Consider the following 27,054-nt stretch of genomic DNA (forward strand, 5'->3'; position numbering starts at 1 on the left):
AAAAGACAAGTAAGTATACCTTGCTGGTACACGGCAGTATAATTTTTCCAATTTATTAGGCTGACAGCAGCCACAGTCTGACAGTAGGTTACTTTTGTCAAATTAAATAAAAAAATTCAGTAGTGAAAGCCTTTGGAGACTATACACTAGGAAAGGTCATGACACAATACAATGCACACTTCCACAGTGCAGAAATACAGAATCTTTCCCCTAGAAATAAACTTCAACAGGAAACACAGAGGACTTTTACTGCATTTTGGGTAGCAATATCACACCAGTAGCTTGAAGAAATCAAATAATTACCTTTATTACTGTCTGTTGAATGAAAATTCTATCAAACCTAATGCATAATTTTTGATTCTTTTTAGACTGCTAACTGTTGTCACTAAAGACTTTTTTCCAGTTGAAAAGAAGGTAAAGTATTAGCAGAGCAAAATATTAACAGCATCTATTGAAGCAAACACAACAAGCTCGTATAAAAGCATTCTTAAACGCAAATAGAAAGTCTTCCATGGGTGTGGTTAACCAGTTGCTTTGGCTGTCATGCAGGAACCCATTTAAGCAGAGAAGATAAAAACAAGAGCTGCATGCATCTAGAGATGACTCTTGCTGGAGTTTTATTGACTGTGTACTGGAGAATGACATTCAGATATTTGTTATGTACATATAAAATACCCTTCATTTGATATAATTGTGGGTTGTTTATTTTTCTGCAGTATAATTTTGATTGATTTATTATGTCCACTTAGGACTTGTACAAATTTCAGCATAAAGGTAGTATTTAAATAGATCACCAACATAGAAATAAAATCCATAAATCTTTGTGTTATTTGCCAGAGACATTGTTCCCATCATTACTTCTCCAAAAAGCCCTTTGTATTTTCATCACATCCAAACAAAACACCAGAACTTAAAATACTGGGCATAAATGTCTTCAGTATCTTTATTGTTCCTTTCATATCAATGAATTTCCTCTTCATGCGAGAAACATAATTGAGGACCACAAATGGCATTCCTTTTCAGACAAAAACGATAGATCATGTTTATTTTGAAGACAGCCAATGATGGTTGTAGAGTTTTCAGTCCAGACACACAAACAAGTTGAGGATCTTTTGCAGAGGAGTTTTTGCAGGACAATGGCCATATTCAGCTGATGCACAATCCAGCCTGCTTGGGATAATGGATAATGGACACGTTCACAAACAATAACGGACATAATCAGAAAATGGGGTCGGTATATCCTTGAAAAAGATACAAGAAGAAGAGTCAACTGGACTCAGCAAGTTTGTCAGTGAGCTTGAGAAAGTAAGGAAAAAGACAGTTCATGGGTGGGACAGAAAATTACAGCCAGAGGCGTGAAAAATCAGATGATCCAATCAGCATCCTATCTTAGACGCGTGAACAGCTAGGCCTAACCAATCATGGACTAGCTAGAGACGCTTGGACAGTAGAGAATTATTATAAATACAGTCTTTTTAGGGATAATAAATTTGGCTTCACTGGATCATATTGGCTGTGGTGTGATGTCCCTGAACCTCTGCATCCCGCAATTTTTCCCCCCCACACAAACAAAATGAAAATTGGTTATCCTAAAAAGGATACATTCAAGTCCTATGAAAGGACCATTAAAAAATAAGTAGAATAAACACTCCTTGGGGAACTAAAATCTGGCCTTTGAGAGCTGCAGAAATCTGTGTGCTAATGTAAAGTCTGAATACCCGTGAAATGACAAATCAAAACCCAAACAGGGAGTTAAATCCCAGTAAAGAAAGGGCAGTCTGCTACCATTATTTCTATAGAGAATATTTAAAGGAAAGGGAGTTCAAATATCAGTATATTGAAACAGAGAGCTTTTGCTTCTGGGTGGTTTAGATAGAGCCTAAGTGAGATCATTAGTCAGTGTAATTATCAGACCTTTTTTTCTGAAATAAGTATATTATTTGAAGGAGGGATATAAAATTTTGATTGGTAATGTGTGTAACCCTTCAAGTTAATAGAGCAATGACATAAAATTGCTGTCCATTCAAACTTACGAGCTATTTCTAATTTAAATTGTATAATTCATCATTCTGTGACATTCTATTCCCTTCATGGATGCTCATTTGAACATTTAAATAGGGAGAAAAAATAAAGAAATTCTTTAGGGAGAAAAAAATAAAGAAATTGTTATTCCAGGCACATTTCCAACAACCACAGCCTATAAATAAACAATTAAAGGTGTATCAAGGTTCCACCACAAGCATCCTAACAAATTAAATCCTTTTTATAAAATGGCTAGCTGGGAACTAAAACACACTAACTGCAATAATTTTTGAACCTTAATACCAGGGCAGTTGTGCCAACTCGTTATATAAGTCCTAGACCACCTGCCTTCTCAAATAGAAGACTGCAAATTGTAATTGCACCTGCTGTCCTTCTCATTGAATAACATGTGTGCAGCACGTGGATTACAGTTAGTGATAGAATGCACCAAGCCAGGCATATCAGGTTTGTATTCTTCTAGATATGACCACTGTGAATAGATAAATTCCCAAAGCAACCTCCAACAATATGTTCTGAGACAAAACTAACTGAGCCAAAAATATTGCATAACCACACAAGAGATTATGCATTATTTAAAAGAATTAAACAGAGTACAACACTGACTTTTTCTACCAAGGATATACAAGATGCTTCTCTGTAATTATTTCCACTTTTAATAAGGTCACAGATAATAAGGAATGTCACTGGGAACGAAGAAGATGGCTGTAGGCTGGCTTTAACACTGCTCCACTCAGAATGTTAATGAGGATAACAGAACAGCTCCATTTGGAGGGGACCTCAAGAGACCACCTGGTCTAACCTTTCATGGAAAAGGATGAGATTGTCTAGCACCCTTTCTACATCTGGAACACCTCTTGTGATGGAGACTCTTTAGTCTTATCTCCTTCTCCAACCCTTTGACACATCATGGCTTAGCTCATATGGACCAAGCAGCACAGCAAAGGCAAGCTTAGTGTATGTCACCATGGTGGCTGAAGGCAAGACAGTCCTGTTAGTGACACAGATGTCATCCTTTGATTGCAAGCCTGGGCATTTAGGTGGTTGATAGAACATCACAGATGTACTATCAACTGAGATTCATATATTTGAAAATTAAATATAAGTAAACTGCTACCTTTTATGGCTCTAGAGTTGTTACCCCATGGCTCTAGGTATTCTGTTCCGTGTATGGATGTCCACAGGTTGCAAACACTCAGCACAAATTTTTTGAGCAGTAACTTTTGTAAGTGAAAGCATGTCCTACCTATCACCTGGTTGAGGCTTCAGAACAGGACAAGGGAAAACACAGGAATACATTTCAGAGCTATGTGCAGAAGATAAAATATTCACATCCTGATTTTTATGAAATTTGTTGGATTATGCCCTTTATTGACTTAAAGAGGGGGTAACTGAGAGGTGTTTTAAAAAAACACCTATATTTTCAGTCTCCTATGAAGAGTGAGACAATACAAGTGTTATAATTTACACTATTAGAATTAGAAGCTATTTTCTTATTACAACACATTATAAGCATTTCTTATCAGCTTTTATTACACTACACTGTAAATGTCTTAAAGCTAGTAATCTAAAATTATCCCTCATAAGCCTTACTACAATGTATCTTTCATAGTTTTACTTTTCTAAAGTATTTGGTCTTACTTATAAAACCATCCTTTAAAACTTGTTTCTAGTTCCGTTTCTCTTGCAATAATATCTATCTTATTCCATAACATTTCTAAATTAACATTTCTTATCCCAAAGTTTATATACAAATACATACTTTATAAGCCTTCTATCAAACTTTAAAAATTCTCCATAAATCAATTTCCCACAGAATGAAGCAGATATTTATGTATTCTTTGCAGATTACTTTGGTAACTCAGCTCTTATCATGTGGGTGCATTCAATACTTACACTAGCATTGCTATATTCATATAATTGCTACGTTCTGAAAGCAAGTCCTACTGCACAGTTCAACTGTAATATTCAATATAGCATCAGAAACCACATTATTTCCTCTTCTTACATAAATACCTAAACAGAAAGAACTCCTTTTATTTTTTTTAAACTTTTTTTATGTCTTGTGAGGGAATTCAAATGTTTCCAAAAGAACTCAAGAGTTGTCTATACTGAATTCAGACTTTAATTCTTCCTCCCTCTTAAAAGCAGCTTTGTAAATTGGAAAAAATGAGATCTTTCTCACCACATATGAAACACAATAAACCAAAAAATATGTCTCAATTATTGCAACTTGTAGCATCAGGAACTGAGGTTGTGATTATATACATGTACATATGAATGTATCTAACTTGAAAATTCCACTTCATTTGCAGTTTACTAATAAAGCAAACTGCAGTGTACAGCAACCAGCTGTACTGGGATAACAAGCATGCATATAAAATGTTGTAATAATCTTTCATAGATGATAGATTTGTCAGTTCTCAGGTAAATAAAAAGCAGTTATAACTTTTGTTCACTTTAAGGCCACATTGATTCCTTCTCAGGGTCAGTAATGAATAGAACAATAAAAAAAGAAAAATCTTTATTTTTTTTTTCCTGAGGTTTTGACTGGGTTCCAGATAAAATTAAAAAAGGATGAAAAATACTACAAATTTAAAATATCCAGGTCCTTCAAGCAAGGAAAACTATAGGTTGGGCATTTCAGATTTATCAGTTGAATGAATAGTAATTAAAAGTATCTGCTGTTTGAATAGAAATATTCTGTGATAATTTGTTCAGCTTATTTCCACATTATTTCCTTTTCCTGACTTGAAAATAAATTCAGCATTTGTATTCACATGGATTTTTCCCACTTTAGACAACAGATAATTTTGTATTTTTTTATGACAGTGCTAGTTTATAAAATGTACACTTGTACATTGGGGGTTTGAAGTGGCTTTCAGGTCTTAGAATTAGATTTTTTCTAATTTTCCACTGCCTTCAACTCTGTTCTTCAAATTTCTGACATTCAGCACTGAAAGACATCTTTCATTGAGAAGCCATAATACTGCTAGATGGAAAAACTTAAAGTATGAAAAAAACTTAAGTATGTATAAAGTCTGATAAAGCTGCATCAGACTTTCAGAAAATCAGATGAATTTTCATGAAAGTTTAAAGTTTTAAGTTATGAATTGTCCTTAGGTTAGCAATCAGGATGTTTTTGTAATATCCCTCAACTCTGACATCAGCACTTGTGGATCTTGCATAAAATTTAAATTGGATTACAATATAAAGCTATGATTTAACTTTACACTGAATAAGTTACATCTTATCCCAAACATTTTCCCTCTGTGCTGTTTCATATAGTTCTTGGGATGTATTTTTGTTTAGTTTTGAGGGATTTTGTGTGTGTTTTTTCTTTAAAATAATACATTGCTTCTAGCTCACCTTTGAGTAAGAAAACTAATTTTACAAGCATCATCTTGCACAAGTAATGAACTTGCTTTGCAATTTATCCCTCCTCACTATTAAGAAAATTACTTTGTTTCAGAAGAAATAAAGATTTGCTGAAATCTTGCACAAAAAGATATTATTTGCAGTTGCCCCACACAATGTGGATGGAATATTTTTTCATTATTTAAGAAAAATTAAATGGCACATCACTAAAAAAGAAATTGTAGGGTTCTACATAGTTTCCTCTTCTCTCCTATAGTAAGTGATTTTTCATTATTACTGATTGGACTGGCTAGGAGGGAGATCATTATCTTCACAGCAACCCATAAAGTCGTGCTTTGGATTTCAGGCTAAAGGAGCTTTGATAACAGATCAGTGTCAACAGTGCTCACAGTGCACTCATGTTTTCTCTGTTTAGTCCTCTGCCCCACAGCAAGCAAGCTGGGATGGGACACAGCCAGCACAGCTGACCCAATGTGACCAAAGTGATACCTCCCCACCATATGACATCATAACAGCATTAAAAATGCTTTAGCTCAGGCAAGAGAGAATGCTTTCTGAGATGACTGCATGTCTGAAAACATGACTGATCCCAATGATGAGTTAGTCCTACTGATCCCCTTCAACCAAACACTTTGTAGAAAAGTGGAGGGTAGACACTTGAGTCTACCAATTAATTACTGCACTGATTTGTTTTGCCAAATATTACCATGACTATACTAAATAAATGAATATAAAGGTAGGAAGATAAAGACAGGCAGAGCTCTTACACTAAAAAATGTTAAGATGTGGAAAGTAATGCCCTTTAGAAGAATAAGATCATGTTAATCACAAGAATTCAGAATTTTAGGTGGTGACTTTGATAGCTTCAGGAATACTTTCAGAGGCATCTGTAGAGGACAAATGTTGCATCAGCAAAATCACTACAAGAGGCAGATATTTTTTTGAGGTTAATAAATAAATAGTGGAAGCCAAAGCCTGAGAAGAAATGATTACTGAAATATCAGGAAAGCAAGGGATGCCTAAAGAAAGTCAACTTAATCTCAATAACTGCTAAATAACACCTCAGAGTGAAGAAAATGCCCAAAAGGTCAAGCACCATCTGATAAACTTGTGGATTTTTTTTCCTACTTGATTACAGAAAATGGTTCCAGAGAAACTCATTTGAAGGGGGGGAGAGGTCCAATGAATCTCTAACTTGTTTTGTCAGAGTTGCATGCAGACAGGGTATTTGAATGCCAAGGTGTTGCTTCCTGCCAGTCTTGTAAAAAACCAGTATTGTAAATCAATATCAGTGTGAACATACAGTCACATGAATGTCTGCTACATTCCAACTTAAGGCTTGATATCTTGTTTTGAAAGCAGAACCCAAAAACCAGAATTGTAAGGAGCAATGACAGCTGAAACATCTTGCAGCCAGTCCCAGAAGCACTGCTATAGTAAGCCCAACAGGGTTTACTTGCCATACTAAAAAAAAAACCGAAACAAAACAAACCCAAACCAACAACTATCCCACAGTCCTTATCCAAATAAATCTCTTATGTAACTCAGAGTTTGGTTGACAAGTGGTAAAGTATCGATAAACCAAATTTACAATAAGAATAGCATCACAGAGAAGAAAGAAGTCTTTTGGTTATTGGTTCAGGGTTTTTTTAACTGTGTTCTATTAGAGCTAGTCTAAAAATATTATTGGTTCTTCTACAGAAAAAAAAAATAACACAAGGTCTACAGGACTAGCAGATAGTTATCTTCAGATATTTTTTTACCAAAAGAATCTAATAATATATTATTGCATTGCTCCAGTATCTCCTGATTTACTTATAATTTTTTCTTTTTAATTCATAAGTGATAGATGTGTGGATCACAACAAGCTCATACTTACAACTGCTGCTGTTCACAGACAATCTCTCTGAGCGCTAATGCCGTTATGAATAGGAAAAAGCAAAAAAAAGAAATTAGTGCATCATTTTGCAAAACCCAAAAAGGCATAAATAAAAGGAGACTGCCAGCATATGTGGTCTCCCAGAAATGCCTTGGAAGGCAGGTGAGGACAGAGATCATCCTTCAGTTACTACAGTCTGAAATGGCTGTGGTATGGGAAATCAGAAGCTGAACGGGATGCCAGCTTGAAGTCTGCATTAAACTGACAGGGGGTAGGTTTACATTAAATATTAGGAAAAAGTTCTTCCCTGTGAGGGTGGTAAGGCCCTGGCACAGGTTGCCAAGAAAAGCTGTGTGTTTCCCATCCTTTGAAGGGTTGAAGACCAGGTTGGACAGGGCTTAGAGCAACATGGTCTAGTGGAAGGTGTCCTGTGGCAGGTGGGTGAATTGGATGATCTGTAAGGACCCTTCCAACCCAAATCAGTCCATGATTTTGTGTATACAAAACACTGAAATAGGAGCTCTGACATGAGTCAGATAAAGAACTGCACTACTGAAAGATGTTAACAGAGATTGCAAGATTCAAACAAAAGGACTTCCCTTTGAGGTCTGTTAGATATGGTTGTGCTCAAAGATATATCATAATAGATGTACATATACTTCTATGCATGCACACACACACACACACACACACACGAAGGGGGACTAATTTTATTTAGTTGTAGCTATTTATGACAGGGCATGGACATCTTCCAGTAGACCTGGTTGCTCCAAACCTCATCCAAATGGTCTTGAACATGTCCAGAATAACTCAATGTACCACTGATGCAAAATACTATGTCTGTAAAATGGGAAAAGTCAAAACACCAGTTATTGTTCTTTTTTCACACAATCTCTGGATATATCTAAGGGCTTTAATGTTTTTTAACTATGCACTCAATACACACAAACAGTAGCCCAGGACATGCTAATGATTACTGCTGTCATGTATTTATAAAAGCTTAAAGGCTTGTTAGTAAAATATTTTTGTTTCCTATGACATAGGTGAAGTGAAACTCCATATGAGCTGAGAGTAGTTAGAGCTTAAGCTATCTGATGGAAACTGGCAGCTGTCCAGGTCACTAGGATTTAAATAAAAGCAGCTAAACTTTCTTTCATCTGGAACAAAGGAAAAAAATACCGTCACTGAAGTATATGAGAGAAAAAGTGGGGAGGGGTGCCACACACAGCCCTGGAATAACAAAATACAAAAAAAAAAAGCAGTACTTCAAGAACATTTCATACAAAGAGAAAGGGTCTTCATTTCAGCACAAGTGGCAAGAAGAAATTATTTCTTTGTTCTGTCATCTCTTTTCTGTTTCAGTAAACCCTAAATAAACTGAGAACAAATTATTCAGGCTTTAAGCTCTAATTCATTAACTGTAACAAAAAAAATCTAAAAAAGATAATTAAAAATAGATGTATAAATAGGACCAGGTGCACGATAGTCTTAGAGATCTTGACCTGACAGTGGCAGTAAGGAGAACAGTTAGAAATAATTTTTTAGTTTGTGTTTTATATTTGGTCCCATTATTAAAGCAGATTCATAGGAAAGCCTAAATATGAGTGTCATATTTTCATTTATAAAAAAATCCCAGACTTCTCAGTGTACCACACACAGAGATTTGGTATTTAGTAAAATATGAAACTAATATTCCTTCAGCTCAAAAAAAAAAAAAAAGAAAAACGGGAAAAAAAGAAAAAAGAAAAGGAAAAAAAGGAAAAAAATAGAAAAAAGAAGAAAAAAGAAAAGCATTCTAATAATTTCAGGAAGTTATTACTAAGATTATTTTTACTCAATACAGTCAAATTCTATGTAAGTTGGGTTTTTTCTTCTCTCTGAATGCCGTTAATAAGAGTTTGAAATATGTTTTCATTGTACAGCAGCTGTATCAGATCTTTGTGCTTTTTCTTTTGGTGTACTGTTGCTACATTTGAGGATTGCGAATAAAAGCACAAATGAAGTAAACAGAGTGCAATGTGTCCCATTATGCTTCACAAGAAATGAACAGCTGTATTTAACTCTTTGGGATTGTTCCTGGAATTTGTTTTGAGGAACATAGACCTCTGGAAATTGCTTCCACAGATTTTCAGCAGAGGTACTATGTCTAAGTTTAGTTGCTTGTGTTAAGCATAAAGTACTGTCTGTGGAGAATCATTTACTTACAGAGATCTAACATGTTTGTTTCACAGTGGAATTACCCTTTCATTCTTTGATACACTGCACCACCTTCTGCTGGCTTCAGAAGTCTATTACATTTCCAGATCTTGACTCAATTTTCTAGGTTCAGCTACAGTTTACCTGTCCTGAATCGGTCTTAAAATGAGTGCATGGTCACAGGATATGGCAGAGAGGCAGAGAGTCTATACTTATACGTCTTATAACTTAAGGCTAAAAAATTTAAGGTAATAGTGTAACTATTGGGGAGCTATGCCTTCAAAAATATTCTCTTGCAATGTTATCTTGCACAGAAAATATGGCAATATAATTATAATTAAACAAAGTGAAATAACAGAAAGGAAACAACTTTAACACCTGTTGACTGGTAGATGAGTAAATGTTTAAGTAAAACATGAGATAAGGATCAGATCTTAAGCAGCTGTGTTAGGTAAGAAAGTGCTGAAGAAGAAGTTACATGCATAAATGGAAGGTAGGGCAGGAAGTAATATAGAGAGAGAATTCAAAGGCTGCACTACTTGTTTGTTTAATTGTTTTGGGCCTTTGATATAAAAAAGACAGCAAAGACACTGAACACATGATAGGAGAAGGAAGAGAATGGTTACTGGAGGAAATTAAAAGCAGTTTAGTACTACTAAGTCACATGTAATTTCTTGTTTCTATTATTATTATTAATGTTATTGTTATTATTATTATTGATTATTATATAGTTAATAATAATGATGATGAGATGATGCTGCTGATAGTGATGATGATTATGTTGCCAGTAGTAAAGAAGTTTAACTAGTAGTGCTAATTAAATCTATTTAAAATTAAATTATGATAGTTGATTTGCTCAGTAGGTTTCTTGGATTATTTAAGATGACCTTTACTCTTGTTGTAGAGAACAGCCTCCTCCTTACAAATCATTGGTGAGAAAGCCAGATAATAATACTGGGGGGGTGGAGGTGGAGGAGAAGAGAACAAATATCTACAATAATTCATAATATGTTATATTGAATTTGGTCACGTCCTGAATATTATGTTCACTTCTGATCTCCAGAGTACAAGAAAGACAAAGAATTACTGGAGAGGGTCCAGATAGGCCACCACAAAAGATGATGAGGGGTCTGGAGTATGTCTCATGGGGAGAGACTGTAGCACCTGAGCCTATTTAGTCTAAAGAAGAGAATACTGAGAGGCAATCTTGTTAATGCAAGACATAAATATCCTGAAGTCAGGTGCCAAGAGGAAAGTTCCAGAGTCTTTTCAGCGGTGCCCAGTGATGGGATGAGGAATAATGGCCATAAAATAAAACACAAGAAGGCTCATCTCAACACAAGGAAGAACTTCTTTACAATGCGGGCGGCAGACCACCAGGACACGCTGTCCGATAAAGATGTAGACTCTCTGAAGATACTAAAAACCCACCACTGCCTCGCCTTGGCAAAGGGGTTGGATCTGCAGAGATCACTTCCAACCCTAAGTATTCTGTGATTTTACAGTATTTTGTTTCAAAGTATTATCTACTTTTTTCCTCTAGAGATGATAAGGGCATGACTATAAAACTGAAGAAAAGCTGGTGTAGATAATTCACATGTTAGGCAAACCACCAAAAACATGGTGGAAATAGCACTCTGAGACAGACCCTTAATGACTCAGATATTCTGAATTACTTTTAAAAAGGAAGTGGTTATTTTTGTATTGGGGGAAAAGATATCAACTGTTGCATGACACTTCACCATACTTGTACTCAGGGCTCTAATGAAATCACCTATGGTTGCCTAAATATAAGCACAAAGTACTTAACACACTTCTCAATATTGCCATTACAGGAATGGGAGAAAAACCCTTTAAATTAGTTCTCCTGTAACAAAGACATTATATCTTCCATTGTTTGGCACTGGCCCTCAAAGTCAGAAAGGTCTAGCTTTAAAAAAGAAGTGCCAAACTTCTAATGAGAGATAATTCTTCCCCCTAACCACTTGCTTAGGGAAAACCAGGAGCAATGGATACAGCAATGGAACAGAGTTTACCTTGTCCAGTTGAATCTCCAGCCTGGTGCGTTTCAAATGTTTAAGCTTACAGTTTCGAATTATATGCGGGACTTGCTGAGTTGTCTTTTGCATTTAGACTTGGAGAAGAAAAGTCAGGCTTTCACTCTCTATCATTGGACTGTGAAGGAAGACCATAGAAAGGTGACATTATTATACAATTTTGTACATCAGACATTTGTAAAATATTTTACTATTCGTAAAACTTGTAAAATTTGTACATCAACAATTTTATACACAAACACCTTGTCAAACCAGCCATTTGTTGTTATTATTATTATATTACTGTATTTTTATGCCTGACCTCTCATAAAAACAGGTAGCAACTCATGTATTCAGTGCTTTCTTACCCTCAAATCACATGACATGAGTTAAAATATTTGCAAACTGGTTTGTGGTGGAAAAGTGCACCCTCAATTTGCTGCTGATATGGCAATGTGAGGACAGGCAGATAAATAGGAGGAGTGGGTGATTTGCCAGAGGGTTGTGCTGTCATCCAAAGGAATGGAGACATGGGTTGACATAGATTGTGTAGTTCAAGAAATGCAAACTCCTGAAGCTGGGAACAACAAGCCCAGGCATCAGTATATATGTATACTGGGACCATCCAGCTGGAAAGCAGCTCTGCTAGAAATCCCATTGGACTAGAAGGTAACTGTCAGTGAGGTTGCTAAAGTAAGTACCCAAGAGTAATAAAATGATTAGATGGCAGAATTTGGAGTAATGGTCCAAAGTTTTAAATTTTCCTGGGGCAGAGGGTGTGTATGCGGTATGAGGTTGGTATTATTAAATACATTACAGAGTTTCTTCCCTACCCATTCTGGCATTTTATATGTTGTTATAAATTATCAAATCAGCAGCCAAATTTATAACAAAAAATTTAACAAAGATTTATTAGATCAACAACAAAAACAGAATTAAAAAAAAAAACCACCACAGCCAAGGCAGCGTCAACCCCGGGTGTCGGCGCTGGGTGAACCTGGATCCTACTGACAGAGTGTCAGCGTCTCCTCAGTGGTTCACCCTGACTGCTTCATGCCTTAGCTTATATCCTGTTTATTCTGCCTGAGGCAGAAATGACAGAAAGTTCTTTTGTGTCCCTTCGCGTGTTTAACTGGGACCATACAGATGCAGAAGTGTACAAAAGCCAGTCCAGATGGCTGTCTGGACTTCTTCAGAATAGCCTTCTTTCACATGTAACAGAGTGGTGCCCGTGCTTGAGTTGGTAGATGCAATCTCCCCAGGTGCAAGTTCTTGTGAATGGCTCAGACATTCCTGGGAAATTGGCACTCATGGCCGGGGAAGGTTTCATTCTTACGTTAACGGACTTAATATTATCTTAATGATGTCCGGGAACTAACTGAATAGAAATAAGACTCTGCTCCCAGACAGGGTGGTCAAGGACATAAGTTGGATCTCACAGTATTTTATATACATATAGAGCATGAATTATCTCTACTATATACTACAACGTGAAAACTACATTGTGGCATTTTGCTCAGATTTGTAAAATCTGCTGCTAACATTTGAAATAAAGAAAAGCTTTAATGATTACTTATAAATACACAGCTCTAAATACAAGAAATTGTTGGATTGGTCTTACAAACAGAATAAATATAACCTCCTTTAATGCTACAGTACATGTGCATTTTTAATTCTCTTGACAGCTCTTTTCTTTTCATGGTAATCCCAAACCAGTCAGACAACTGGGTTCTCTCTGTATTTCACTAGAAGCATTAGGTTTTCCCTTGCATTTGTTAAAAGCTGGATATATTTCACTCAGAATGAATAGATTTGCTATTTGTAGGAACTGATATTGAAACATGTACTTAGGAAAGTAAATGTTATCCACATAATAATTTCAAGAGGGGAGAGAGGACCTCCATTTCTGCTTTTTTGCTTTTCCTTTAAAATGTAATGCTATAGATCAAACCAAACCCATGAAACACAAAAAATTGAAAGAAAAATCCCTATATTGTTAGATTAGCAATCAGTTATATTCAGAGGTTTATTCCTGAACACATCTCTCCCTTTTCTATAGTACTAGATTTTATTGAACAAAAAAAAATGCTTAAGTAACGACCCAGTACTATAGTAAATGTAAAAAGTAGACACATATAAAAGCTGTGGTCTTTCATAGGAAAATGTTAAACCTTTACAGTTGTTTTTAGAACTACATGGGAGAGAACTTTGAATACAAAACCCACTAATTCTCTCATCAGTAAGACACAGTGGCATTTTCTGGAAGATAAGCATAACAAAAAAAAAAAGTTACTGAAGTTTTCAGTGAAACATAATGCCTTTGTTCAATGGCATAATAGCTGATAAATGACAGTTTTGTAGAACATCAAGACTACTTTGTATTTTTACTGAGAATTACAAAGCTGATTTAAGAGTACTCCCAAATAAGGGAATGAGCTCATACATTAACTTTAGTGATGGTTTCCTCTACTGATAGACAGTGTGGGATATGGTTCTGTCAGACAAATGCTGGAGGGGCAGCAGAAGAAAGTCTTAAACACTTTTTTATCAGTCTATTTTTCAGTCCACTCACTTTCTACATAAGAAAACTTCATATGCCTCCCCATTTTAACTTCAATGGAGTAGTTATATTGAAGTATAGCCAAGTATAAGTAGATATATGAAGTGTGTATATATGTATAGACATACAAACATGAAGTATGAATAGCCAAGAGCTAAAGAGAACAGATACAATCTTTCCTTGGTGTAATGTAATTTTTTCTGAGTGAGAATGCTTAAAACCCAATTCTATGTATCTGTTATCATCTATATTAAGTAATTGCAATTACACTTTTTAATTTAAAAAATTATTCCCACCTTTCAATGATTAAACATGAAGTATTGCTCCTTTTATGCAATGCGAATTAAGTATTAAACTGCCAACATCAGAAAATTAACTTGATAGTCATTCAAGATATATAATTTTGCTGTTGTTCTTCTTCTAATAGGAGGACATATATTTAAACCACTTTATCCATTCTCTTCTTTGTCCTCCTCAGTTACCTCTTTTTTATGTTCATCTCACAGCTATTCAAATAACCATTGTTTTACATACTGGTTTTAGAGAATCTAGCCTGCTCTTATAGGAACATTTCAATAGACTCTACTGCCATGTTTCACTGCACAGGATTTGAATTTTTTCACATAAATTAGCTGGAGTTTTTGTTTGTTTTTTTAAAAAAGTACTTGCACTTAAATAATTCAGTTTTTTAAAGGAAAGACTGCAATATGGTAGTTCAGATGGAGCATTTGTAAATTTTTTCTTCCAGGCAGTATTTAGGATTATTTCAATCTCTGCTTTTACAACTATCTCTTCCTTTGTTTCTAAGTAAATGCCAGTTGATATGACATGTGGGGAGACATGTTCATGGCACACTACTAAGCAGTTTGCATACTCTGAATAAGAGACACACTGATCTTCATTGAAAAAAAAAAAAGCAACCAAAACCAAAAAGCATAATTATACATTCAGGGGGCATTAGCAATTGTGCAACACATCCTCTCTGTTGAGTCAAATTTCATGTGGTTTTCACTACAGAGAGCCTGCAGTAAATCAGATCCTATTTGAAAACAAAGTTGTGAAAGCAGCTTATATCAGGGTGAGACTATAATGCCATTTATACATATATTGAGTGGAAATCTGAAAAGGTTGAAATGTTTCTTAAAATACATAGAGGCTTTGGCATTTGGCTTTGCTCTGTGTTACCTTCTCAAAATATCTGAAAAGAAAATTCAAGGGACTGAATTAACCTTTTTAATTATGACAACATATTGTACTTACTATACAACACGAAAATCAGAACAGAACTAAACTATTTCAAATTAAAACAAACAGTTCTTTCCCAAAGCAAGAGAATCTTAAGCAATCAAAACAAGGGTGAGTTGATATTCCTCCATCGTTCCTGATCTTGAAAATGTAATGTTCCCACAAGCTTTTAAAATAGTTCAGTATTGACTTTTTTGCATTACTCTGATGTTCCAGTGAAATGACTCTTCTAAACTGAGCAGGTCTAGACAGGAACACTGTTAGAGGCTTTGTTCCTTATCTTACCAAAATAGGTTTTAAGGAATGGCATATTCCATCTGGATTTCTTAGGTTTCTTTCATCTTTCATCCTCCATTTTTATGAGCAGAGGGAATCAGTTCTTGAAAAATGAGATTATTTAGAATAGGTAAAAAAATTTATTTCCCCCTCTGCTCTGCTCTGGTGAGACCCTGCCTGTAGTGCTGTGTTCAGCTCTAGGGTCCTTATTATAAAAAGGATGTGGATCTGTTGGAGCAAGTCCAGAGGAGGCACAAAGAGGGTCAGAGAGCTAGAGAACCTCTGCTATGGAAATGGGCTGAGAGAGCTGAGGATGTTCAGCCTGGAAAAGAGGAGGCTCTGGGGAAACCTTAGAGCCCCTTACAGCACCTAAAGGGGCTCCCAAGAGCTCAAGAAGAACTGCTGGCAGGGGCATGGAGCGACAGGAAAAAGGGGAATGGCTTTCAATTGCCAGAAGGCAGAGTTAGATTAAATACTAAGAAAATATTCTTCAGTGCAAGGATGGTGAGGCCCTGGCACAGCTTGCCTAGGGAAGCTGTGGTTGCCCCATCCCTGGCAATGTTCAAGGCCAGGTTGAACAGGCCTTGGAGCAGCCTGGGATAGTGGAAAATGTCCTTGCCCATGGCAGAGGGGTGGAATTAGATGATCTTTGAGTTCCCTTTTAACCCAAACCGTTTTGTGGTTGTATGATTACATGAACTGCTGAGGTAATTTTCCATCTTCTTATCAATTTTCAGAATTTCTGTTAGCCTTTTCTTTCATGCTGTGGCTTCTTTAAAACAAAATTAAGCAGTCAACTGCAGTTAACATCAGCGACTTTCTGGATTTGGAGAACAGTCTGCAATATTAAATTTCCATAACACTAAAGACTCTGGAGAATGTTAGTACAACTTCTATCTTCCCAGAAGCCCATTTGTGTTGTTCAGTTCTTTGGTTTGTTTTTAAATATTTGAGGTATATCCCTTTCCACCTCTACTTTAAAACATGCTGTGGAACCATCTATCTCAGAAATACCTCCATTGGCAGAGTACAACCTATTGGATATACTTGATTATAGATTAGCTGTTCTTCATTTAAAATAAGGATACAGAAAGATAACATAGGTCTCTTAGTGCTATCTTTCAATTAAAAAATAATCACAGCATGGTATTAAGAAAGTTTTCCTTTTGAGACTTGTTTAATTCATCATTATACATGATTCTTAATTTCAAAAGATATTTTGCTAATTTGTGCAACAAAACAGCAAAGGAAAATATAACTTTATGAAGGCAGAGGAAGACATGACAAAAAATACAACTAAAGGTACAAAATATACAAGCAAAGGTACAAAAAACTAGAGAACAATGTTTCTCATCTCCCTTCTTCCCCTTCCATTGGAAGAAAGTGTGATAATGGGTTTCATGACACATCTGAGCAACCCTCCTTCCAGGTGTGGGCGTGTCTTGGCCCTTCATATGAATTGCTATGACCTTGGAAGGTATTTGAGAAAGCAAGATGAAGATAGGCAGTTCCTACTGCTTTATTATAGCAGTTTTTACATCTGAAACATGGTATTTTGTACTCTGTGGCTGGATTAAAGTCTGTGTTTTTCAATGAGTCTCAGCAATTTAAGACCTTAAGCAGCTGGCAATGTGTAAAATTCTTGATGTGACACTGATAATAAAGTTTTCATATTGCTGCTCATGGAATTGTTGGTACGGTACTCTCACTGTAGCACTGCAGAGCAATTAAGCTGAGAACTTGCTTCTCCACTGACATGGTACTACTCTCAAACTGCCGTATTTTCTGTACCTGACAGGTAGGATTGACTTTAATTTCTTCTTACCGTCTGGTATCTATGATCTTAAGTTAGGTGATGAGGCACGGTAAAGCTCTAACAAAAACAGTGCACATTCTTGCTATGCTGGCATCCAAACTAAGGGATAGAAAAAGGCAGAATATGACCAAACACTGGTATTCACACAAGGAGGTAATGTCAGGCATTCCTGTTGTCCAGGTACTCTATTCCCTGGGAAAGAGAGGTGATGCCAATACGTGGATTGGCTGGTTGGGACAGTAGAGTGCAAGGGTGAGAAAGCAAAGGAAGAAGGCAAGTGCAGAATTACTAGATAGTTTGGTACAGATGTAACTAAACAGATTTATGTCGATGCAAATTTTCATTCCCACAAGAATACATTATCCAGAGGAAATCTGAGTTACAGGTATGTGAGTTCAGTTGTAGACTGGAACAGTATCATGTACACTGCTGTAAATCACATACACAGGCTCATAACTTTTTCAATTATTATCTGCTTTAACTGAGGCATGGAATAGCTAGGCTTTCAGAGGCAAGCCAAATTAAGAGTAGTACCATAGGAGGTGATCTGTCAGTCCTCCACTCCCCTGCTAATACACAAAATCTCAGAAGCACCAATACTAAGAAGCATCCATTCTGAGTGAGAAGGGACACTGTCTTCTCTTGCGCAGATGTAACATGAGCTAATCTTCTCCTACAGAGAGATCTCTCCCTAGAGTGAAAACCAGATTTAAAAGATGGAGCAGTAGGCTCAAATACCTACTTAGTGAAGACCAGTGAAGACCACTGCCAGCTCTAAATCCATTAGAAAGGGACTGTAACCTTGTCTGAAATCTGCCAGCCTGATTTTGTTCCTCTGGGAATTGCTGACCACCATCTGGCATGAATTTAAGCAGAAGCCAGAACCCTTTATTCCCATCACAGTGCCCCTATGCCCACCTCCTGCAGGAACTAGATGTGCCTATTCCTTGTGTATGCCAAGGCAGCTCCTTTTTTCCCTTCTACCATGTACACTGCAATTTCTCATTAGTTAGAAGGATACTAGTATTTAGCAGTTCCTAATTTTCTATTCACTGCTACTGTTGTAAGCACAGAGACTGCTGTTTACACAGTACAATTTCCAAAATACAGCCAAAGCCTTGTGTATTCATATTATATACTCTGTGATTGATATACTTCTCCAAACAGGTCCTCTTTCACAGTTTTAAATGCCAAATGGAACTAGTATTATTTGTAGCTAACTGCTGCTACAATAATTGCCCCCATACAGCAGGTGCCATACATCAGATGCAATGTATGAACTTCCCCTTTTTCCTAATCATCACAAATATCATATTGAAGCATATATATAAGACCTCTATACCTTTCAATACTTTTCAAAGTATTATCACCATTGTATCTTTAGGTAGCTCTGATTTAAATAGAACAGTGAAATGACAGCTAGTTTAATTGTTCAATACCTTTTAGAATTCAATCCACAGTAAGTTAAAATTGCATAAAGACTGTGTAAGTATGTTTAGGTTATTCTAGAATGAGTTACAGCACTCCTTAGAACTATAGACTACGTATGTTCCTACTCCAAGTAGTTTCATGCTCCGGAACTGATTTCAAAGTCAACAGAAATACAACTAGCTTAAACAAATTGTTTCATACAAGTAAGTTCTATCACAAGCAGTAAACACAACAGTAGTGGAAAAAGTGACACATAGACTATGTGAGAAGTAAATGTTTAGATTAACATATTATAAGGTCAAGAAGTTAAGGTGTCTGGGCAGTTACATAATACAAATCACAGCATTTTACCTATTAAATCTTGCAGCTAGATTAATTTAGTGTCTTAAGTCATAGAATCCTAAAACAAAAATAGCTAAGAATTGGAGTTACCATATTGGATTTTAATAATCAGTTTCTTCTAAACATATCTTAATGGAAAACTCACCCCATGATGGAAGACATATAGAAATTCAACTGTAAGTAGAACAATAGGACACCTAAACTATCCCAGTGTAACATATGAGGGAACTTGTTCCAAGTGAGTACAGACATAAGGAAATAGGAATCTTCATATACAGAATGGAGAGTTTAGATGTGTAAATATGACCTTAGAAAGTTACTAATTTTGCAAATACTTTTATAAGTCTCACATGCAAATACTAGTTTCTGTACAGTCTGTAAGTGCACAAAGTGCACACAGAAGATTTGATGGCACCACATGAGCAGACATTTTAAAACTTAATTGGTTTCATATAGATCTGATGTCCAGGAAATTAGATCTGGCTACATCTTAGATAAAGAAACATCTGTTGTATGAATCAGCATTTTCTCTCCTTACTTTTCAGTTTTCAATGACACAATTCATGGAAACAATAATTTAAAATGTAGGTCAAAAATATTTTTCTTTCCTGGTAACTTACATAATATTGTTTAAAATTGAAAAAGAACTCAGTTTTTCATTTCTTCTTACGAAAAAAAACTCAATAACTAACAAATCAGCTTCCAAAGGTTTGAGAATAATTTTTAGTGTTTCTTAAAACATAACATAATTGTTAAGTGTATCTATATTTGGAGTCAGTATATACAGGCTCATGGGAGAATGCAAGCATACTTTTTATGAAGGCATAAATTATAAATACAGGTAAGTATAAATAGTAAGGTTTCGCTGGCATTTGAATACAGACAATAATATGGAATTTTAATAAAAGGATCACAGCCACTAAGAAAGACTGATAGAGCAATCATGTAGCACTTTTTTGTATGCTATTACAGTTAAAGAGGTGTCATGGTTTAAAAGCCCAGCCAGAAGCTAAGCCTTGGGTAGCTGCTTCCTTACTACCCCACCAGTAGGACTGGGGAGGGGATTGAAATGGTAAAGGTCAGAAAACTCATGGGCTGAGATACAGACAGTTTAAGAGAGAAAGCAAAACCCATGCCCACAGGCAAAACAAGGAATCAATCCCCTATTTCCAAGGGACTGCAGTTGTTCTGCCATCTCCAGGAGAGAGGGCCCCATCACATGTAATGGTGACTTGGGAAAAAAAATGTCATCACTCCGAATGTTCTCACTCCTCCTCTTTCTTACCTCTACTTTATATATTGAGCATGATGCCACATGGTCTGAAATACCCTTCCTAGACAGCTGGGGTCACCTGTCCTGGTTGTGTCTCCTCCCAGCCCACATGCACCCACAACTTCCTTGCTGGCATGGGAAGTGTATGAAAAGCGGAAAAGCATGACAGCTTTGCAGGTAGGGAGAAGTTACCCTCTGTAACTGTTTATTTTATACCTGTGGGAGTACAAGGGGAAGAACTGGAATAGGTGGAGCATTCCAGGTTCTTCACTACAGGAAAGCTGCTTTCTTATCACTCCCTCCTATGACAAAAAGACTGAAAATTCCTCTGCTGCTATTAATTTCTGAAATGGGGCAAAACTTTAGAAAGGCAGAAACTGTGCTCAGGCAAAAGAGAGAGGCAGGAAATAAGGAGTGAAAGGGAATGTTTTGTGGTATTTGTATCTATTACAAAAATAACACCTTCACTTTTAATAACTGAAAGCCACTTTATGTGGCTTTTCACCCAAATAATTAGGGTGTTTACCAGCTTTCAAATTCTGTAAAAAACCCTAATTGATTCTCTGACATATCTGTGAAATAGCTTCTTACTTTACTGATGGAGAAAGAATAACCTTGCTCAAATTACTTGCCCAATGCCATAAAAATCAGTGACAAACCCAGCCTGAATACCTGAGCTCCTAATCAGGCCTGGAACATCTGCCTGGAACACCTTCCCCCTTGCCACTGTTCTCACAATATGTACTATTATATTAGCTCAAACTAGGGAACATGCAAATGTTTTCAGGGAATCTAGCCTGACACCATTCTGACACAGCAGGGATGAAGGACTGACTATCCTAATGTAAATTATACCAGGGATTTCAGAATAGAAATATTTGCAGAAGCTTAAGAAGTATAAAAAAAAATATTATCACACTTGCCCCTTCATCCAAAAACATCCATTTATAAAAAAGTTCCACGGAGGCTTGTGGCTGTAGTTTTGAGTAGTCCTGAAGGGAGCAAGGACCTGCACTCAATGATCCTTACAGAAAACTTCCAATCCGAGATATTTCATTATTTTAAAGAGGCAGACAACTTCCAAGGCTTAAAAAAATGACACAAGTTGATGTGTAGAACCTCCAGCACCAAGTAACTCAGGATGGCAACTTTGCTTACCAAGCGAAAAGAAAAGGTGTGTTGGGTGCACACAGAGGTAACAGATCAGCTGATATTACTAGGAGCTCTTTCTCTGCAGAATCCTTTTCAAATTTAAAACTGTTCTCACCAAAATAAACCTCCTGAAAGAGTGCTGTAGACACATTACCCCCTCCCGAGTGAAATTATTAGCAAAGCTGTCCGTCCAATCCCCATGCCCCCACACACATGCTGCTGCACTGGAAGGCACTTAGAAAAGCTTGCCTCATAAAGGGAATCTTTAAAATATTTACACTGCATTTCTATATTTAGGCTTATTGCTACTGCTACAGTGATAAGGTTAAAATTATTTTGTTCAGAAATCTGTGAGGAAAGCAAGAAGCAGTAAAGGGAAAGCCACAGAGAGAGCAACCTACAATATTCCTTGAAACTACAATTTCTTAAAGCAGAAAAACAGTAGTAAATGGGTATATTGCAATGGTATAGACTGAGGGCTAGAGCCAGCTTCTTCTTTCACTGGGACCCTGGGCACAAAACCAGCATAATTCCACATGTCTTAGCAGTGTAAGCTGGAAGCAGAGTTTGCCCTCAGAAGGAAAGATACGAAACAATTTCAGCAGATAAAAAGAGCTTGAGAGCTGTGAAAGTGGGAGCAGTAGTTTGTTTTAGTTGCCTCAGGAAAAATTCACTTTATACTTTTGGGTAATGCAAAGCTTTGAAAACCTGAATGTTTAGATGCTTTTTGAGAACTGTAGAGAAACATGCAAGTGCAAACGTGCTGCTATTTGTAAACTCTTTTAACACGGGGAGGAAAAAATAAAATCTAAAGATATCCACATACTGTACTGCCTGCTAATTGCAATCACATGATGTCTTCTTGATCCCAGAGGTATTTAGGTGTGAATTGAAGCTGATGTACCAAATAAACCCACTTATGAGAGAAAAATGGTTGATGGTGAAGGTAGGTACAGGTTTGCATAAGGTGGGATTTAGAGCTTGCAAGCTTGAGTAACATGACAAGAAATAGAGTTTCAGGGAAGTACAGAGTAAAGTAGACATGGAGTCTCAGTTCTTACAAGGTAAACAGTACCACCAGGATGTATTTTTAAAACTTATTGTTAGAATTGAATCAGAATCATTAAGGTTGGAAAATACCACCAAGATCATCGAGTCTAACCATTAACCTAACACCGACAGGTCCACCATGAAATCATGTCCTCATGCACCATATCCACATGGTTTTTGAATGCTTTCAAAGATGGCAAGTCCACTGTTGCCCCGTGACCCTGTTCCAGTGCTTGACCACCGTTTCAGTTAATTTTTTTCCTAGTTTCCAGTCTAATGCTCCCTTGACAAAAACGTTTCCGCTTGTTCTATCAATACTTGAAGGGAGGGCGTAGTGAGGTGGAGACTAGGGAGATAATGAAGTCATTGTCCGTGGAGGTGTTCAAAAGGCATCTAGATCTGGCGGCTGGATCATACGGATTCAGAATTACGGTGCTCATCTTGGGTTGAACTAGTGAATCTTACCCTACTCCCGCACGTTCGCAGCCCCTCAGCCGTGGAACGAACCCTGTCTCCCTGGCCCGCACAGCCGGCTCCCTCCGCGGCCGCCGTCCCGTACAACCCAGCCGGCGCCGTGCAGCTCGCGCAGGCGCAGAGGTGCCGCGCAAGCGCGGAGCTCCCCGGACGGGCGGCGCTTCCCTGGGGCGGCCGCGGGCCGAGGCAGTCGCGCGGGGCCCTGTGGAGCGGTCCAGCCCCCGCCCAGCCGGGCATTGTTCCCGGCCCATCTCCGCCGGGAAGTTTCAGCCGCGTCCCGGTCCACTGCCTGCCGGGTTGGGGGGGGGCGCGGTGGGGGCAGGGGCCCGGAGCCCCTTTGTCGCCTCCTCCCCGGCGTGAAGCCGCCGGTGAGGCTCAACATGATGGCGGCCGAGGCCACGGGTGAGGAGGGCGGCTCGGGCGCTGTGGCCGGGACGGCGGGAGCCTCCGCGGCCGGGGAGCTGGGGCACTGCTCCGCCTTGTGCCGTAGTCAGGCACCGGAGCCGCAAGGCCCCTTCCTGGTCGGCGGCGGCCCCCCAGGCGGGCCGGATTTGTGCTCAGTTCTGGGGCTGCTGGAGATGGGCGCGGAGCCAGCCCCTTCAGCGTCCGCTGGGGCGGCCGATCCCGGCTTCCCCCCGCTGCCGCCGCCCCCCGCCTTGGCCGGGGTGCTGGGGACAGTGGACGAGGGAGACTCACTGGACGGGCCGGAGTACGAGGAAGAGGAGGTGGCCATTCCGCTCAACGCGCCCCCCACCAATCAGTGAGTACCCACCGACCCCGCCTCAGTCCTTGTGGGGAGTGGGTACTGCGCCGCTGGGAAGACCCCACCGTTAGCCGGGAAGAGTGTGTGTCAAGCTCGGCTGAAAGTCTCGCAGGAGTTTTGCGTCCCACCCTTTCACCTTCCCTCCCTCCTCCGGTTCCGTTCCACCAGGAAGTTTGTTTTACGGGAACACTGCCCGGGGTCTGTGGAGCGCAGCCCACCCGCAAGTCGGGAGAGTGAGTGGCGGCAGCAGGGAGGTCGGACTCCTTCCCCTTCACGGGGAGCTGGTCCTCCGGTACTCAGTGGTATCAGCTTACGGGAAAAAGGCGGCTGAGTTAGTTTTTTGCAAGTTTTAATAGCAGTACTGCAGAGGCTGCCAGGAAGAGTGAGCTATTCTGTTTGTCGTTTAAACTACCTGTTGGGGAGACTTTTCCAGTCACTGGTAGCCCCTTCACGGTAGAGTCATAAACTTAATTTCTGTAAATAGGGTAAAAAAACTTATCCATGGCATTAAAGGCTTTATTTACCATGTCATCATTTTGTTTTGCATTGCTTTCTGCTGGGAAAAAAAAAAAAGAAGAAGGTAACTTTTTTCCATTTCATATAGAAACAGCCAAAGTAATGCCCACTTGTTGGATCTTTTTAAAAATTCAGGCAGTCTTGAATCATGGATTAAAAAGGAATTGAAATAATTTCCAATTTTAAAAGTGTTAACAGAGGGGTATTTTTATATATGTTTTAACTGTCTTGCTGCTCAGCCAGTTTAAACTTATTCGAGAGAGGAGACATTTGGATTAATCTGTAAACTTATAGTTAGGTTTTACTGTAATTATCTGTACATCAGGTTAATTTGGATTCCTTCTGTGCTGGTACTAGAAAGAATCTTCCACTAGAGGCAGACTAGTTCTTTGTTTAAGTTGTGTGAAATATAAGATCAGATAATATTATATGGAGTCCATGTAATTAGTGAGTTCTCTTTATACAACCTTTGGATTTCACTGTAGAAAATCTGCAGGTTTACTCAAAGCACTTCCAAGATGTGTGTTAGACTAGAAAATAAACCTTTTCTTTCATATCCTTATCATATTCTCCCCAAAATGAAATGGCTTCAGAGGCTTGTATTTTTTCATTAGTATAATTTCTATAAATATGTTGTTCTTGTCGTTCTTGCATATAGTAGATAATTTAGGGAGTAACATACAGTTGTATTTAAAGAGATATATATATATATATATAGATAGGTCAGAAAGTTAACTAAAATTTGTGTGAAATTTTGTGTTCGTTCTTTATAGTCTGTCATAACTTGACTGACAGAGATAACTTTGGCATTATGTTACATACTCTTACCATTTCAGAAGCCATTGTCATTTTAAGTAGGACATAAAATTATAATTGCCTCTATAGCAAGCTTCTCTGAACTTGTTTCCAGATTAAAAAAACAAGCCCAAAGCAAACAAAAAAGCTCAGACACAAACCAGATACAATATGAGTTCCTAGTCTTCCAATTTTTAGGCCATAAAATATTACAAATGCATTTTTAAACATGAGTATGCTTTTAAATAGTGTAAAGTTGGCATTCTGGCTTTCATAGTAACTAATACAAAGAGATGTGAAATGAACTGCCTGCAGGTTCTGCACTTCCCGTAAGGGTGTTGTAAATATAGTTTGCTCAGGGAGATCGGGGGAATGTTTCTTCTTTTAGTGTGTATTATTTAATTTTCAAGCAGTGGGAGGATACTAGCATATAAGACCTTCTCTTTATTCACAAACTCAGAATCCCCCAGTAGGGTTGATTTTTAATCTTTGATCTGGCGTGAAGCTAACTTGAGGCTTGTCTATTCAGTGTGTGTGTGTGTGTGCATTTTCATTTTTATGGAGCACAGCAGTGGTATGTTTATGTTGCAACTAAATGCTATGTGGGATGCACAGGATACTAGGGAATAAAGTGGGCAACTCTGTGGTTGTTTAGGTCATTTTTTCCCTTGCTTTCTACCCCATTTGCAGACCTCAGTGACAGAGGCTCAAAGAGTATAAGGAAGTGCCTTTGGATTTAATGAATGAATGAATGAATGCTGATTATTTAATGTATTTGATTTAAAATCTTAGTTGACAAAATTATTTTATATTCTATTAATGTGGCATGGGCTGTTTCAGTATTGCAGCAAAACTGGCATTTTCATGACGTGTTTTTTGAGCAGTGCTTATCAGTTTGAAATGGAAATCAGTTGAAATCTGAAAGTGATCAACCACACAAAATGAAATCGGCTGTCAAAATACTGTCTGGTCAAAACAAGTCTTGCCCAAAGCAGATATATTCTTACAGTCACTCTTGGAGTTTGTTCAGGCAACATAATAAGAAAAAGCACTGAAAATGAAGACAGGTAGAGAAATACTAAATAAGAATGGATTCCATTAAAGTAGATAATTTCCCTGATCACAGAGTGAGGTTCTAGTGTCTTCACATGAATATTCAAGGTGGCAAGCTGAGAGTTCTGCATTTGTTTCAGTAAATCAGGAATTTTTTTTTCTGAATAATTGGAGAAGGCTTATTTCCAGACTAATGAATTTATCTGTTGCACTGTAAATTCTGAGGAAATAATGTCGATGTGTTCAGTTAGGTACTGTATAAAGAAAATGAAATGTGATGTCAATAGATTTTAATGTATGAGGTTTCTTTGTTTGGTAGTTAATGTAGTTAGCATAGAATATTGTCCTTTTTAGATAATGATTATCTTCATTAGTTCCTGTTTTGCATGGAAGACAACACCTTATTTTTCAAAAGTTGGTGGGTAGTGTACTCTGGGCTGCTTCTGGTTGGATGTGTGGTGTTAGAAGTACTGTCTTAAATGAGTGGTTAAACACAGTGAAACAACATTGTACCTAACCTGCTACAGGAAATGAAGCAATTATAAACGGAGTGTTTTAGTTCATATGTAAGTGAAAAATTCAGATTAGTAAAACTAGAAGTCGGACAGCATTTGAAGCCAGAAGCTTGAGGATAATTTTTCAGTAGTTTAATCAATATTTCTAGTTAACATTAGATAATGTAATTTTGTTTAAACGCTAACTAGAGTCTCTTGACCTGCTCTTTATTTAGTTTTTTTTTTTGTGTCATTGATTGAGTCCCATAATACCAGTGTGGGACT

The 27,054-nt window shown here is 37.7% G+C and overlaps 1 protein-coding gene and 1 long non-coding RNA gene across 7 annotated transcripts in view; one reads left to right on the forward strand and one right to left on the reverse strand.

Annotated features, from left to right (window-relative positions):
• Window positions 1–282: 282 nt before the first annotated feature.
• On the reverse strand, window positions 283–23,288 carry LOC108962869 (uncharacterized). Of its 6 annotated transcripts, none has more exons than XR_001991588.3 (4): window positions 23,140–23,288; window positions 11,530–11,668; window positions 7,298–7,331; window positions 283–1,167 (listed from the first exon to the last, which is right to left on the reverse strand). It is a non-coding gene; the product is annotated as an uncharacterized LOC108962869 (long non-coding RNA). The 6 variants fall into 6 exon arrangements; XR_001991589.3 differs by having other exon boundaries at window positions 283–1,170; XR_001991587.3 differs by having other exon boundaries at window positions 283–1,241.
• A 46-nt stretch (window positions 23,289–23,334) lies between these two features.
• RASA1 (RAS p21 protein activator 1) overlaps window positions 23,335–27,054 on the forward strand; it is a 47,205-nt gene continuing 43,485 nt past the window's right edge. Inside the window, exon 1 of the mRNA XM_030237039.2 lies at window positions 23,335–23,908. Coding sequence (XP_030092899.2) covers window positions 23,529–23,908 — 380 coding nt within the window. The 5' untranslated portion in view covers window positions 23,335–23,528. The remainder of the gene's footprint in view (window positions 23,909–27,054) is intronic.

The sequence above is a fragment of the Serinus canaria genome, chromosome Z (assembly GCF_022539315.1).
Source record: "Serinus canaria isolate serCan28SL12 chromosome Z, serCan2020, whole genome shotgun sequence".
NCBI classification, from domain to species: domain Eukaryota; kingdom Metazoa; phylum Chordata; class Aves; order Passeriformes; family Fringillidae; genus Serinus; species Serinus canaria.